The sequence below is a fragment of the Physeter macrocephalus genome, chromosome 8 (genome assembly GCF_002837175.3).
Source record: "Physeter macrocephalus isolate SW-GA chromosome 8, ASM283717v5, whole genome shotgun sequence".
Classification (NCBI taxonomy): domain Eukaryota; kingdom Metazoa; phylum Chordata; class Mammalia; order Artiodactyla; family Physeteridae; genus Physeter; species Physeter macrocephalus.
The window spans coordinates 13,757,204-13,774,682 of record NC_041221.1 but is presented as its reverse complement, the minus strand read 5'-3'; the positions used below and the strand labels follow the sequence as shown (position 1 = coordinate 13,774,682).

General features: G+C 44.4%; 1 protein-coding gene across 7 annotated transcripts in view; it reads right to left on the bottom strand.

Annotated features, from left to right (window-relative positions):
• The window catches only part of TRAPPC10 (trafficking protein particle complex subunit 10), a 94,228-nt gene that overhangs the window by 47,272 nt on the left and 29,477 nt on the right, over nt 1–17,479 (bottom strand). For all 7 annotated transcript variants that reach the window (XM_024120188.3, XM_055086446.1, XM_028492708.2 and 4 more), the window contains 3 exons: nt 16,411–16,492; nt 12,591–12,726; nt 4,048–4,244 (listed from right to left, as the gene is read on the bottom strand). In XM_024120188.3, coding sequence (XP_023975956.1) covers nt 4,048–4,244; nt 12,591–12,726; nt 16,411–16,492 — 415 coding nt within the window. The remainder of the gene's footprint in view (nt 1–4,047; nt 4,245–12,590; nt 12,727–16,410; nt 16,493–17,479) is intronic.

The window sequence follows — 17,479 nt, the reverse complement described above, 5'->3', positions numbered from 1 at the left end:
TTGTAACTGACAGACTAAAATTTAGATGTTTTAACGTGGCACACGAGGCCCACGACAACACGGACCAACCCAGCTGTCCAGCTTTGGTTCCTACTATCTCCAGCGCAAGCCCACTCAGCTTCTCTTGTTCTCCCGTCTTTGTACCCAGCACCTCCCCCGCACAGCCCTGCTCAGCTGACACACCCTCACTGAACCTCTCCCCCAGCTCCGCCCCCGCTGCTCTGCGCTTGGCCCCACTTCGATTCCACGATTCCACGATTCCACGACCACAGCAGTCAGCGCGCCCTGGAAACGCCTCCCCTCTTTGCTGGTCTGTTTCTCCCACCAGACTGTGAGCGCCTCGAGAGCAGCGTTAATAAATACTTGATAAATAAAGGCTTAGCAAGCTATTGCTTAACTTGTAGGTATAATACAATTTCACTACAAAAAGACTTTGTATGCATGGTGTAAAAATATCAAAGGCATAAAATTTCAAAGGCATAAAATTTCAAATGTTTCCAATGGATTTGGAAAAGGCAACACATTCATGTGAGAGACTGGAAAAGGTAACTTTCTTTATCCTTGATAACAATTCAGAAAGATAAATAAATCTGAACTCAAAAATAACTTTTAAATATTGATGCTATGAGTTTCAACATTCCTCCTCTGTGAATATTTTACCTGAACTACCAGCAAGTAGCAAAATGAACAGATTCTAAGTTTCATTTTCTCTGGGCTCCATCATACCTCTTGGAGGGAGGCCTAAAGCTATGGATTATAAATCAGTGGACAAAGGGTGAAACAGCCCTAGTCTAGGTGCTCCACCAGGTGAGTAATCAGTACCAAGAAGAAAATGTTTGAGTCGGTGGCCGGCTTTAATCCAGTCATTCCATCCCCACTAGATTCTGTTTCTTCCCCTGAAAGATAAAGGGGTCCAGGCAGCTCACTCCTAAGCCCCCTCCCTCAAAGGCCTAACGTGTATTTATTCACTATATGAGCTGCGAGGGTCTATCAGCTCAGTAGTTTCTCCTTAAGGAATTCTCAAGGATTATAATCCATGTTTATTCCTGACCAGACACAGAGTTCTCTATACCTACAAGGGGTAAATGAAAAAGGAAACTGACGCAAACACCAGTCATCAAAACGATATTTTCCTTCAGTGACCTGGTGCTTATCAATCAGACGATATATTCATTACACTCTCTATCCCTTGTTATGCCCTTCAACATTTACTGTTTCTACTACATCTTCTTCTTCTCTTATTAATTAATACAACAAACTACGCTTCAGAAATTCACATCGCGCGTAGCTAACTGAGAAAGGGAGACCCCAAAACAGCTCCTTAAGTCAGGGCTGGTGGAGTCTGATCTGGAGCAGAGCAGCATCCACATGGCTCGCGGCTGCATGGCAAGGAGCTCCAGGCCGGGGTCTCCGCCAGTCACGGGGACGCTGCTGGCGCAGCCAATTAACACACGACCCTCTGTTTCAGCAACACTTACCAAAAGCCTGAAAATGCACAAAAACTTTCACCAAGCAATTTTCCTTTTAGGGAGTTATCCTAAGGAAATAATTAAGGATGTAGATAACATTCTGAGCTAGAATGATGTTTATACTTTTATAATAACAAGTAAGCAATAACTTCTAAGTCCAGCAGAGGACTGTATAAATATCTTATACTGCATTAATACTATGGACTACTATATACTAACAATAATAGTGTAGAAATACATTTACTGTTCAAAGAAAACATTCTGTATTAAGTGAAATCTATACTTTAAGAGTACAGATTTGTCAAAGGTGGCTTTGCAATTTCATGAAAATCAAAATGTTAGAAGGCATCTCTAAATATTGAAGATGAAATGTTAAAAATTTTAGTAAGTTAAATTTTTCGTATAAAGAATAGTCATTAGGGCTTCCCTGGTGGCGCAGTGGTTGAGAGTCCGCCTGCCGATGCAGGGGACACGGGTTCGTGCCCCGGTCCGGGAGGATCCCACATGCCGCGAAGCGGCTGGGCCCATGAGTCATGGCCGCTGGGCCTGCACGGTCCGGAGCCTGTGCTCCGCAACGGGAGGGGCCGCGGCGGTGAGAGGCCCGCGTACCGCAAAAAAAAAAAAAAAAAAAAAAAAAAAAAAAAAAAAAAAAAGAATAGTCATTAAAAGCAAGTTAGTTTTAAATGGGCCTAGCAGAAACATACTTTTGGAAATTAGATAAAATTATAACGTAGACAAAAGTAATCAATAAGCACTTCAAAAAAATTATTACACAATTTGAACTTCTCATAAGTTTAGACTAACACACCCCATTAATACCAATTTATTTACTTAACAAAATCCCAAACAAATATGATTTCTTTTGTTATATTAAAAACCACTCAAGGACTTCCTTGGTGGTGCAGTGGTTACGAATGCTCCTGCCAATGCGGGGGACACGGGTTCGAGCCATGGTCTGGGAAGATCCCACATGCCACGGAGCAACTAAGCCCCTGCACCACAACTACTGAGCCCGCGCACCTAGAAGCCTGTGCTCCGCAACAAGAGAAGCCACCGCAATGAGAAGCCCGCGCACCGCAACAAAGAGTAGCCCCTGCTCGTCAAAACTAGAGAAAGCCCGCGTGCAGCTACGAAGACCCAATGCAGCCAAAAAATAAGTTAATTAATTAAAAAACAAAACAAAACCAAACACCACCACTCAGAGGCCACTCGGATTTGACTTTGGGCTCCCGCCCCGTCTCAGCATCCCCTGCGGCCCACTTCCCCTCAGATGGTAAAGCTGCTCTCTTCCCTCCAGACCTTACGGCCATCCACTCCTCTTTCAAAACAAAAATGTTAGTACACCTAACCACAGAGAGGAAAAGGACACTCAGTAATGGAGCATCTAGCAGAATGTTAAACTGATTCCTTTGAGATAACTAATGTATGAATAACAGACCTCAGAAAAAAATCCCCAGAAGTCCAGATAGAGTGAGATTTCCCTAAGATAAAGTGTAAGCTCAACCATCTAATTCAAACTTTAAATAAAGCAAGTCTGAACATTACTGTGTACCCAGTATTGTGTGGAACATAAAAAGGAAGCCCACACATGGCTTCCTCCCCGAAGAACTGTCAGCTCATCAGGTGGACCTGACACAGGATGCGGCCAAGTGGCAGCCACGTGGCAGGGTCTGGTGGGGACTCCTGGCAGCACACACCCAGGATCTCTTCCCTTAACTCCTCGCATGTCCTTCATATCTTAGCCCCCAGAGCGGGCCAGCTCCCCTACTCCCAGCTCTTGCCGCACTCTGGAACCTTCTGTCTGAGCATTTGCCACTGTGGTGACCACAGCGTGATGGCCTGGGTGTGAAGCAAAGCCCGCCTCTGCCGCTAGACCACGCAGCAGCAGAGTAGGGACGAGGCTCACCACTGCACCCCCAGCACCTCAAGGGCTAAACTGCCAGACACAGACTACAACTGGCCGGGTGCTGAGATGCACTGGCCACCACAGCTAGGCACAGACTCACTGAAGAGACAGGAAGTGCGCCACCAGCAGGAGAGGACAGGGCCCAGACATGGCTGAGCAAGAGGGGAGAGTAAGTCCAGGCACTGAAGTAGCCACCAAAATCTCAGGCTCCCTTTTAAAGTTTCTGAAGAACATTAAACCAGCATTTTATAACTTCTGTCTTAAGGAACTCTTACTAGGTGTTAAGGTAAACAAAACACAGGGTCCCAGAACCAAGAAACGCCCAAGGAGCCCTGCTGTACACAGGCTGCAGACTTCTCAGAGCCCTTCCTGTGCTAACACCCATCACCGGCCTTCCAAGGGGACCCACTGTGGTCTCTCCCATGGTCACCAGGTCTCGGGGCCTCCCCTGCCAGGCAACCTGTTGCAGATGACTGTTCAGAGTTTCTCACCAGCCAGCCAGGAACTCCACGAGGAGAGGGACCTAGTCTTCTCTTCAGCACCCATCACGTGCTCAAGTGTCAGGCATCAGACAGGTGCTCACACAGCAAATATTTACTACTACCTGGAAGCCAGTAAACTATATATCATCCAGACATCAGCCCAAAGAGGTAAAATGAAACATACACTTACCTGTCACTCTGTTTATTACAAAAATCGTTTCTTATTTTGTCCACAATAGAAGTTCGGGGAAGGATGTTGGTTTTGTTTTTTTTCTTGGCATCATTTTCAACTACCACTATTAACCAGTCCACGGAGCTATGGGCTTTCAGAACATTCTGCCACTTGGTGAGGTCGTCTTTTACTGTAGCTTTATACACTTCAGTATCCTGAAAATAAATAATTCACTGTGAAAGCAGGTTAATTAATATCCTTTAGTTTATATGGCAAATGTGTCCAATAACAGAAGACAGCATGCTTTCCTGCTCCGGGATGGGGACACCACGGAAAGCCCGGCGCTGGTTCCGGCTGCTGGCACTCCGGGCAGCCTCAGCGCCACACCCCAGGTGTGCACTGTCCCCAAGGCCAGGGACGCCAAGGGGAGGTCTTCCAGCGTTACAGAGGAAGAGGTGGAGAGGCCGAGGGCCGAGCAAGCTGCCCACAGCAACACAGTCTGCTAACTAAGTTGGGACTTTAAAACCCAGGTCTGCAGGGCCAGAGGCCATGGGCCCAAGCACAACAGGGTCCCAACACAGTCACAGCCCCACCTTGATGGGAGAGGCGAGTGGCTCTGGAGCCCCCAGAACCACTCTAACCTCAATGCCACGTGCAGGCCACATCAGGGGCAAGGCAGCTTCAGAGGCGAACCCGAGTAAAGAGGACACTCCAGGGCTTTTGAAAGTTGTTCTCATTCACATGGATCGATAGGGGAGCCGGCCTGGGCCTCAAAATCGAAGCTGCTCCTGACTCAGAGCACCACACACCAGCCTGCTGAAGAGCGCACCCCGCCTGCACGAACGCCAACGAGGTGAGCCTCGGTTCTCTTCCAGGGAGAAGCAGGGAAACAGACGTCTTCCTTGCTTTGTAGCTCTGTTTACAACTGACGTTATGCTCCATAAATCCACTAAGCAGATTCAGAGTGAAAAAGCCAAGATGTTTAACTCATTTCAATATCAGGCACTTAAAAACCTTTGGAAACTATAATTAATAGCTACTGTCAAAATATATGCTTTCCCCTCTTTTAATAGAAAGATTCCTTACTATCCTGCTTGTATTTTCTCTGGATTTTTTAGTCTCTCTAGAGTAACACTCATGTGATTGATCCATAAATGAGTTAAATCTCAAATGCTGTATAAAGTCCCTCCTTTCGTTTAATTAATAAGTGAAAAGTTCCAAAAGGCAGTACTTAAAAATTTTTAAAACTGCTATGTCCTCAGTTTAAATTTGAAATAAGTACAATCTGAAAAAGATCTTTTGGTTAAAAATTAAAAGGAAAACCATCCTGCAGAAATCTCATTTCTGTGAATTAATATCCAACAGTAACATACACATATACTGCATATTTTCCATACAATGGCGGTGCTTAGGACTTGGAAGCTTAGATTTTACAGTGCTGGTGTTCTGTCAAAACCCAGATGCATGACGCCTGGAAAGGGAAACCAAAAGGCCAGGGGGCTGCAGCCACAGACGCCAGCAGCTTTAAAATCACAGTGCAGACACAAATCACAGGGTGGACAAGGGGCGGTGAGGAGGCCTGACAAGCTCCAAGGCCGTCCCGGGGCCAGTTCGGGGCGCCCTTCACCAGAATTCACACTGAGGAGAGGTGGCCGCACCCCAAGGGGACACCAGGCCCTCTGCTGCGGACATTCTGTGGCAGCTTGCGGGGACTCTCGGGAAGAGGCCTCGCTGAGCGGCCGGCTGGACAGAGTCCCCCAAAGTTCTGGCAGAATCGGGAGGACAGACCCCAGTCCATCACTCACGACGGTGAGCAAACATTCCTAAAAAGACTCGCTGACTCTGCAGAAGAGGAACCCAAGCTGAGCCACTGAGGTTAAGGGTCTCTCAGGAAACCACAGCGAAGAGAGGAAGACGTCACCACAGGGCAGGAAGGGGGACGAGGGGGTCCTAGTGGGGAGCAGCCGCCTTGGCGCCAGAGCCAAGCTGGGTGAGGAGGCATCACAGCGCAGATGACGAAGGACTGGGGGCTGGCTTGGGGTGTCCCAGGAAAAGTAGGGCAAACATGGCCTCCGAGGGGGGTCATGGGTCACATGAGGTGGGGAGGGGGTGATCCAGCAGAGTGTCAGCCCCGGAGCGCGGGGGGCACCCACACCACAGGGCAGCAGGGCAGCAGGGCAGCAGGACAGCAGTGACAGGAGAAGGCTCACAGGCAGTGATGATTCCAATAAGCAAACATATGGAGGATAATGAGTGCCTGGCTTCTCCAAGCCGGAGAAGGGAGTTACAAGTATGGAAAGGGAAGGAACTATGTCTCAAGTAGTATAATATGACTTGAAGGAAAGAGGTGTAACTTACAGTGTATACCATAAACCAGAGTTCCCCAACCCCCCGGGCCAAGGACTGGTGCCGGTCCACGCCTATTAAGAACCAGGCCGCACAGCAGGAGCGGAGCGGCGGGAGAGCAAGCAAAGCTTCACTGCCGCTCCCCATTGCTCCCCATCACCGCCTGAACTATCCCCCCACCCCCCCACCCCCGTCCTTGGAAAAGCTGTCTTCAACTAAACCGGTCCCTGGTGCCAAAAAGGTTGGGGACCGCTGCTATAAACCCTAAAGCAACTAGTGAAATAACATAACAAAGAGTTTCACTTTTAAATCTAAATTCCTAAACATTGTCAACTTGCTCCCCCAAATTTTCTTAACAGGTGGTAATCAAAACTATCAATAGGAACTTCCCAGGTGGCGCAGTGGTTAACAATCTGCTGCCAATGCAGGGGACACAGGTTCGAGCCCTGGTCCGGGAAGATCCCACATGCCGCAGAGCAACTAGCCCATGCACCAAAACTACTGAGCCTGCGCTCTCGAGCTCTCGAGCTCTCGAGCCACAACTACTGAGCCTGCGTGCCGCAACTACTGAAGCCTGCGCACCGCAACGAAGAGTAGCCCCCGCTCCCGCAACTACAGAAAGTTCACGCGCAGCAACATATACCCAACCCGGCTAAAAAAATTAATTAAGTAAGTAATTAAAATTAAAATTTAAAAAAACTATCAATAAAACAAAACAAAAAAACCCCACGGGCTCCCTACTAGAAAACAAGTTTAAGGAAAACAAAAAACCATCATCCATAATGCCCACAAAAACTACACCTGGCAAAAAAATGCAAGACTTTTATGAAAAACATTATGACACATTACGAAAACATAAAAAAGCCATAAAGAATGGAGAAACAAACCAGGTTCCCAGAGGAGAAGATTCATGATCATTAAAATTCTTCTCAGATGAACGTGTAACTTTTTCAAGACAATCCCAATCAAAACACCTCAGTCTTTTGTTTTTTTCTTTTCAGTCACTGTTCCAGTTACCTATGGCTTTGTAACGAACTACTACAATACACAGTGGTCCAGAAGATCTGCTCACAGACCTGCACCCTGGAGATTTGGTGGACAGCTCGTCTGCCCCACATGGTGTCAGCTGTGGCACTGGAAGGCTGGGAGCGAGCAGGCAATGACACGTCTGCTGGTGGACGCTAGCTTGCTGACAGGACCTGCTGGGGCTGGGAACGCACACCTCCGGATGGCCTTCCCACAGGGGCACTGACTTCCTCTGAGAATGGTGGCTGGAGTCTGACAGCAAGCATCCCAAGAGGACGCAGCAAAGATATATTCGCTTTTAGGACAGTCTCAAGAGTCACAGCTTCCCTCTGCCAGTCCGACCCACCCAGATTCAACTGGAGGAAACACAGACCCAGGCTCTCATGGCAGCAATGTCACTGCCGTGCAGAGAAGAACACGTGGGATGGGAGATACTGGTACAGACATTTTTGGAAAATAAAATCTGTACACCTAACAATCGGATTCTAAAATTCATATGAAAGAGAAAATGCATGCTAGCCAAGAGATTTATTTTAAAAGAACAGATATCAATACATATTATAAAAATGTAACTAAATGTAATTAAAAGTCTGGTCCAGGCATAAAACAGACAATGATCAATAGAACTGATGTGTCCAGAATATTGTGCATAAAGGATACTGCTTTAAAATAAAGGTGATGGGACTTTCCTGGTGGCGCAGTGGTTAAGAATCTGCCCGCCAATGCAGGGGACATGGGTTTGATCCCTGGTCCGGGAAGATCTCACATGCAGCGGAGCAATTAAGCGCGTGCGCCACAACTACTGAGCCTGCGCTCTAGAGCCCGCGAGCCACAACTACTGAGCCAGTGTGCCTAGAGCCTGTGCTCCTCAACAAGAGAAGCCACCACAATGAGAAGTCAGTGCAACGCAACAAAGAGTAGCCCCTGCTCACCGCAACTAGAGAAAGCCCGCGTGCAGCAATGAAGACCCAATGCAGCCAAAAAATATAAATAAATAAATAAATAAATAAATAAATAAAATAAAGGTGACGTTTTCAGTAAGTGGGGAAAAGGTAGACTATTATGAAATGATATTAGGTCAAGTTGCTCCCCATTTAGACAACAAATTAGACACTGAACCCACATTGCTCCTACCATATACAAAAATAACTTGAAGCGATACAGATCCAAATATAAAACACAAATTATAAAAATATTAAAAGAAAATATAGGAGAAAATCAGTTATTATCTTCAGATAGACAAGGCCTTCCTAAACATGAAACACTACTCAGAAACCATGTTTTTAATGACATATTTCACTCCATAAAGATTATAATAGTTATTAATATCCATGCACTAAATAATACATCAACTACCTATATAAAACAGAAACTATAGAAGATGAAGGAGAAATGGAAACATTCTAATAATAGAAGACTTTAACATACCACTGTCAGTTAAAGATAGATCAAGTGGACAAAACAAAATATAAATGACCTCAACAACATAATCAGTACAAGCTCTTATGGGTACACATTTAATATTACAATCTAAAAACAAAGAAAATACATTCTCAAGCACACATGGAACATCCACAGAGACTTTACTAGATCACAAAGAAAAAAAATTTTCCTAATAGCAGAAAATATTAAAAACACCACTCTAATCACAATGCAATAAAATTAGAAATGTTAAAGTGAAAAAATTTTTAAACTTCCTTCTGGAGATTAAAAAACTTTCTGTTAAACTACTGAGTGTAAGGGGTGATACAAACAGAAAATAGAGAATTTCTGAAAAATAATAACAACACGGGGATATATTTAAACTCACATCTTTAAAGACCTATATCATTAAAAATTTAAGAATGAAAATAAATGCATTCCCAACTTTAAAAAACTAGGAAAAGAACAAAGTAAACTATAAGAAAACGAAAGGAAGGAAATAATAAAAATGGAAGCAGAAATTAATGAGATAGAAAACATGCTAATAGTATATCAGATTAATAAATAAAACTCCTGTTTCTCTGGTGGGGAAAGAAACAACCGGCTAATTTAGAAAACACAAATATACAAAATAAGAAATAATGATGGGGAAACAACTATTGACACAGAGCATATTTTAAAAGTTAAAAAAAGACCACTTCAATGAAAAGAAATTTTTAAACTGAAATGTATAATTTCTAAGAAAAATATAGTTTATCAAAATTGACAAATGGCTGAAACAGATCAATTTCCATGGAAGGGATACAGAAAGTGATCAAGGAACTATCCCACAAGAAAGTACCAGGCCCAGATGGTTTCTCAGGAGAACTCCCTCAAACCCTAGAGACCAGATAGTACTAGTGCTACGTAAATTGTTTCAGATATAGAAGACAAACAAAAACTTCCAAGTTATTTTTATGAATCAAGTATAACATTGATACCTAAACCTGATAAACACAGCAGAAAAAAAAGTTATAGACCAATCACTTGTGAATATATTTATAGACGCAAAAAATCCTAAATAATGTGAACAGACACCAATACCACACTAAGAAAATAATACTCTGACCAAGTGGAATATACCAGGAATGCAAGTATGGTTCAATAATAAGAAACCCATTAACGTAATTCAACAAATTAGTAGATGTAAGTGGGAAAAATCATATGATTATCTCCACCAGGTATGAGAAAGCCTTTAACAGGATTCAACAGTGTATTCCTAATGAAAACCCTCAAGAAAATAGGAACGGATGGACGTTCCTTCACCCTCTCGCTCAAATTTACCTTATTCTCATAGCCAGCGCCCTACTGTGGCGAGACACCACAGGCATTCCCACTGAAGTCAGGAACAAGGAAAAGATACCCACTGTCTCCACTGCTACTAGACAATGTCTCACAACAGGAAAAGCAATTTGAGGCAAAAGAATTGAAAAGGAAGAAATAAGACTCTCTGCAGGTGACAGGATAGGATATCTGGAAAACCCTAGACTCTGGGGACTAGAGAACCAATGACAAAACTAACTCAAACTATAAAAGAATTCAGCAAGGTTAACATGAAAAAAATCAATGTCTTCATATACAAAAAAAATAACCAACTAGAAGATATAATGGGAGAGAAAACCCCGTTGACAATAGCAACTAAAAAGTAAAACACTCAGAAAAGTACTTTGATACTAAAATCCATGTGGAAAAATAAACATGCCAGAGCAACTAGGCAAACACTGAAGAGAATGACCCCCGAGGGAGGAGCAACCCGACCAGGTATGAATGTGGACTGTCAGTCTAGGGAGAGCACGAACTGCAAACAAACTCTAAACTCTTCATAGCAGGTTTGTTTCCGGCTGTAGTACAGGTGTAGCAATTCTGAAACTATTCTATGCATACTGCAGGACTGAGCAGGTGAGTGAATGTGTTGATGCGTCAGAGCCAGGGTAGATATAAACCCGGAACAGGGTAAGGCAAGAAAGAGCCCTGTGGGGTTAGGCTAAAATCAGAGGCTTCAGTATCAACTCACGATTTCTAAGACACATGCTTCCCTAGCCCCATGTAGTCAAAAGGCATAGAAGCGGGGACCCTCCCACAGTGCCAGGGGAACCAGGGCTCTGTGAAAAAATGGCTGATTCCAGCACAAGGGTAGCAAAGGGACAAGAAGCCAGAATACCTTGTTGTGCCAGAAAGTTAGAAAGTGCTCAAAAGGACTCAGGAGCCAGCTTGAAGTGACTCTCACTGGCCAAATCTGGGACAACTTGAACATCAAAATAAGTAAGGATAACTGACTATAAAGCACTAAATAAAACAGAAGCCCACCCAGGCTCTTCCCTAGAGTAGAGCGCCGACTGATAAATTTGGGGAAGTGGTATGTGCAAGCCTTGGTAATGACTGGTGCAGGAAGAAGCATCACTGGGGGCTAAATCTAGTCTGGATTTTGGAGGGGCTCCCGTCACTGTGTGATAGGGGTGCCTCCCTGGGCATAAACTGTGCAAACAACATGGCTTATGCTGAACATCTGCATTCCCCCAGGAGTCTAGCCACCCCTGGAGTTTTGCTGTGTGCCTGGCGGAGGCTGCCTATGTGCCTGGCCCAGTAAAAACCCTGGGCGCAGAGTCTCCAACGAGCTCCCCTGGTGGACAGCATCTCACATGTGCTATCACACTTGTTCTCGGGAGGAAGCACATCCCACGTGACTCCACTGGGAAAGGCTACAAAGCAAAGTCAGCAAAGGCAAAAGGTGCACTGGGTGAAGGGAAGAACAGGCGTGAGCTTCGAGTCCTTTCTCATTAAAACTACAAAAACTACTTCTGCACCCTCAGTTTCAGGTTAAAATGTCACAGTATGTAACAATTTATATATTTTGTATACTGCTAAATGCTTGTTTTATTAGAGTCAAACAGACAGGAAGAAATGACCCAAAGAATTTTCTATTTGTTCATGAAAGAATACTTCCGTCAAGAATGGGTTCACGAGGGGCTTCCCTGGTGGCGCAGTGGTTGCGAGTCCGCCTGCCGATGCAGGGGACGTGGGTTCGTGCCCCGGTCCGGGAGGATCCCACATGCCGCAGAGCGGCTGGGCCCGTGAGCCGTGGCTGCTGGGCCTGCGCGTCTGGAGCCTGTGCTCCACAACGGGAGAGGCCGCGGCGGTGAGAGGCCCGCGTACCGCAAAAATAAATAAATAAATAAAAGAATGGATTCACGAACACAGAACTGCCAAGTACAAGTAAAGGCCGCAGTGCCCGCAGCTGCAGCGTCCCCTCACTCGATGGGCGTCCCAGAGCGCCTCCTGCACCAGACACGGATTGTGAGTTAGGAGACACAGTTCCCTGCCCCCAGAGAGCCCCGCAAACCAGAACCAAAGACAAACAAGGATTTGCAAGTACAGTAACTGTCATGATGGTGAGTACAGGGTGTTATGAAAACAAAGCTGAAAGTAAATATTAAAAAGACCTAGTGCCCACTAGGCCACAGTGAGATGGCTCACAAGAACTGGAAACACAAGCAAGACTATTATTTGGTGATCACCACAAGTGCCCTGCGCTGGGCCAGAGCAGAAAATAGGCCACGGCAAAGCCACACGCTTGGCTGAAGGATGGAGAAAAGAGAAGACTACCAAAAAATTAAAATTAAAAAGTAAATTTCAAAAAGTATAGCTGTCTTAGCAAAACTCAGACCACTGAATATTAACCCCATTCCAAGACATGTTCTTGTAACTTTTCCCTTTAAATGAATACTTACACAGCATTCCGTCCAATAAATATGAAGAAAGGGGAACGTGAGCAGAGCTTTGTTTCCTTCTTTGGGCAGCAGCTCCTCTTTGAATTGAACAAAGTTAGATTCTAGGTGAATCATCTTTGGAGCTCGGCCATAGGACCTATAAACAATTTTTAACAAGTCACTGAGAAAAATGAGAATGTTTAGCAGAAAGAAAAGGAGAAAACGACAACAACAATTTAATCACATCCGTGAGTTCAGAAGTACAAACAGGGCACTGAGCCTGAACTGTAGCGATTACATATGCTATCCGAAAAGATGCTGTAACTTAGTTTAATTAAACACAGCCCACATGGACATGTCAAGGCTCCCCATAAATCTGTCGGCTTTACTTTGCTTGCAACACAGACTTCTGGGAAAAACGGATGTTAACCTACAGTCGCTATAAAAGAAGAAAAGTTTCCCAATTGTCAAAAGTGCTGTGTGAAGCTATCAAAGCTTTAAACTGCTCTAACACTTTTGTGACAACCCGTATTATCCAAAAAAGAGAACTGTCTGGTGAAAGAGAACAGGTTTCGTTCACATAGCATAAATAAAATAGTGGTAACCACCCTCCTCCATTTCTTCTCAACCCAAGAACAAAGGACACATAGAGAAATCCCACAAGATGCACTCATCTAATCTATGGCTATCAGAGGGTATGGATGCTGTTTTATGATACTTGTAAAAATAAATTATGCTACATACATCTTTTTTCCATACCTCTATTTTCCACCTCTAGTAGTTGTATCTCTTTTAAATATCTATTAGCTGGATTTTGTACTTTTTATCCAATCTAAGGAGTCTCGGTGATTAATAAGCTGAAACCAACCAAATTTAATGTGATTATGCGTGAACTTGTGGATTTTCTATTTCAGGCTCTCTATTTTTTTCTGTCCTTTGAGAGATTAATCAAGTTTTCTTTTTCCATCCTTTTTCTCTGTTAGTTTGAAAGTTTAACCATCTATTTCTTTTCTGCTGTTGGTTACATTTTAATTTTTAATATGCATAAACTTAAATTTCCCTCTCAAAGACTACAGTAAATGTCTACCTCTCCCTGAACGAGACAAAGATAGTACACTGTCTTCTCTCTGCTTTCCTCCACAATCTGAAATTTTAGATTTTTTAATTCTTAAAAGCACTGACACCATAATATAGCATAGTATTTATGACGTGCTTGCTGGCAGCTGCTTCCTTTATCCTGTGAATTCATGGTTCATTTTCCTTTTTCTTGAGACACATTCCTTAATTATTTCACAGAGAGTCGCAGAGTTTCTGATCATACATGTCTGGAAACGTTTCCCAACGATCTCCATCCTGTGGCAAGCAGCAAATATAAGATGTGAACAGCACTCTGGAGAGAACACGTGCGGCACCGTGCAGCCAGAGTGGCAGATCAGGGCCCCCGGCCATCCTGGGCCCAGCTGGCATCCTGTCTCTCCCAAGGCCTGGGGGAGGCTGAGGCAGTCTTCCCGCTTGTATGAGTATGAATAATACAGAACTCTAGATTCAGAGGTAGGTACTTGCCCTCAAAACTCTTCTTAAATGCTATATTTTTTGCTACATTTTAAATGCTGTTAGAGACTGCAAATTCGGTTTTTCTTTTCTCCCTGTTGCTTGGCGTGGCTTTTTGTTTGCTTTGTTTTGTTTTCATCCTGCTTGACATTCAGCGGCCCCTGCAATCTGCGAACTCGCTGCTGGGAAAATCTTGACGCCAGTTCTTCAAGTATCGCCTGTCCTCCACCCTCTCTATACTCTCCTTCTGAAACATCTTCTACAGGGACATTGAAACTTCTGGACTTGGCCTTCACTGCTCAGCTTTCCTTTCACGCCTCCGGAGACTCCAGCTCTCAGCATTTAACTCCAGAGTTTCCAAGCGCAATCTCCCAACTTACTACTTCGCTTTTCAGCTACACAGCAGTTCTCTGCATCAAGTAAAGTTTCTGCTTCAATTTTTTCCCCCCAAGATCTAATCAATTAATTTAAAGTTTTATCAAAGTAATATATATACACTTTAACATGTCAAGTAGTACTAAAGAGCTTTACACACACACACACACACACACACACACACACACACACACACACACACACTCCACGGCAGAGGGAACCCTGCCCAGGCCTTCTGTCACCCCTTTCTCCCCCTCGCCTACCAAGGTCCTGGGCCCCGGGCCCTGTCACCTGTCAGGGGCTCGCCTGCTTCTCAGGGAGCCACCTCTGCAGACACACGGGCTCAGCTTTCCCTCCTATTCCTCTGTCCATCCCTCTCCCAAAGAGGCGTCCACGTCTCTGCTGCCGCCACTTCTGCCCTCCTCTGTCCTTGAACATTTCTCGTTCTCTTTTCTCATTTAGTTTTCAAGAAGGTGAAGAGATGAAAATACGTGTTAAATCTATGCAGTGTCTCTATTTCATTTTTTTCCTCATAACACCCTTTCCTGTTTCTTCTATCTTTCTGAATGTTTAAATAACATATACTATTGGAAACCCTTTACAGATTACTCCATTTCTTCAGGTATTAAACTCTTCCGTTTGCTGGACTATTTTCTCTCATTCACAGCACTGGGCCTCTTGAGATGTTGAATAATTTTTCTGTAAGAGAATTCTCCCACATTCTGTACACTCTTCATATTACATGTAGGTAATTAAATACATTCCTTGTAACACTATAATCGGGCACAAAAATTAGACTAGATTCAATAGAGAGCCTGGATAAGTCATCTAGAATGTTAACTCTTCACGTTAGTAGATTACAAACTGGTGATCAGAAAGGAATAATATAGCAAGAATCAGAATTACATGAACATGAGTAACAACAGGAAATTCTTCATACACCTTGGTTAAAATCAGATTACCGGTATTAGCAAGTCACAATCCAAACACTTTCTACAAATAATATCTAATCTTACCAGAAATTAGTCTTCCAGTAAGATAATTCAAAGTCAATTATTTCCTCAGAACAAGTCATTAGAGGAACAATTACAAACAATAGGGCAAACAGGAGGATTGATCTGGTTTCCCTCCTAATTTTTTTTTAATAAATTTAGTTATTTTTAATTTTTATTTTTGGCTGTGTTGGGTCTTTGTTGCTGCGCGCGGGCTTTCTCTAGTTGTGGCGAGCGGGGACTACTCTTCGTTGCGGTTGCGCGGGCTTCTCATTGCAGTGGCTTCTCTTGTTGTGGAGCATGGGCTCTAGGTGCGCGGACTTCAGTAGTTGTGGCATGCAGGCTCAGTGGTTGTGGCACACAGGCTCAGTAGTTGTGGCACGCAAGCTCTAGAGCGCAGGCTCAGTAGTTGTGGCGCACGGGCTTAGCCCCTCCGTGGCATGTGGGATCTTCCCAGGCCGGGGCTCGAGCCCGTGTCCTCTACATTGGCAGGCAGATTCTTAACCACTGTGCCATCAAGGAAGCCCCTCCTTCATAATTTTTAAGTAACATCTTTCTGTACACTTTCTCATCCTTAAGAGAAGAGCCAGGAGCTCAGGGCAGAGAGAAGGCCTCATTAAGACAGCAGACAGAGTCACCTGCTCTAATGTGGAATCAGAGTGTGTGTCTCCTTTCCAAAATGCCATGAGGAATCAGAAGCCATTCCTATAAAAGTGGGCCTTCAGCTCAGAAGAAGTGTCCCATTTCTACCATCCTATGTCTTGTCAAGAAAATCAACACATTCCTTAGAGAAGAAGGCCCACAATTACGTGGCTCCACTCAGTTTCCTGAGAACTTAGCCTTTAACTCTTACTACTTCACTTGCTCACACAAATGCCTACAAAATGAGGAGGGAGATGCAGGGAAAACCAGAGGCGCCGTACCTTCTCCATTCCATCGGTTCTCTTGGAAGCTGCTGGGAGAGCGTCGGATAAATAGAGGTAAATAAATTCTGATCTCCAGCACCTACAACAGGAATAAAAATGGCATTTTTAGGTAAATATAGGAAAAATGGACTCAAATTTATTAATTGGTATTTTTAGGCAACTTAATAATTTAGCAGAATGACATCACAAAACAAGATTTTTTCATATCTTTAAATAAGTGGTCTCAAGAAAAGCCAGCACTTGACACGTGATCTAAATAACCCTCGCCTGGCCTCTCTCTCTGAGGTGGGTATGATTCTCCCCACGAGGAGGAGGAGGAGGATCAGGAAAGAGGAGTAACCTGCCTGGGGTCTAAAGCTAAGGAGAGGTGGAGCTGGCCCAGCTCCACCCAGCCTCACCCCTGCGTCAGCTCATACAGCTGCTGCTCTCTTCAACTTGGACAAAACAGCCATGAAACTCCAGGCAGAATAGGAAACCCGGACAAGTGAACATGAGTTTCTTCACCAAAATAAGCTCGATACGCATCCAAATGCCACTAGGAGCCGAGACGTACAATACGCTCTCTGTGTCCATGCCACCCAGGACACCGGACACGCCTGCTCTCGTCCAGTCCACAGGGAAGTCCTGGAGGCAGACGCGACCTCACAGCCGAGGAGGGGGAGCACAAAGCTGGCTGGCTGCGGAGACCAGTGAGGAACCCAGGAGTGTCTGACTTCACATGCTAAGCTGTTAATTCAGCTCTTTCATCCTAGCTTTGATGGAACTGAAAAATCCACTTAGCTCTCATAAAAATGATAGCATAACCATATCATACTTAGGCTTAAAAAGAACCTTTCAGTAGATGACTCAAATTCTTATACTGAGAGGATCCTGTAACTTTAAGCAAAACCATTTTCCATTTGCTTTTCTATTGATCTTAAAGAAATCATTGGGAATTGATGTGGGCCATTAACACATTTGCTTATTTTGCTATCATGAGCCCCCCACAAAAAACCAAAACAAAACCTTCCCCAGGGCTTCCCTGGTGGCGCAGTGGTTGAGAGTCCACCTGCCGATGCAGGGGACA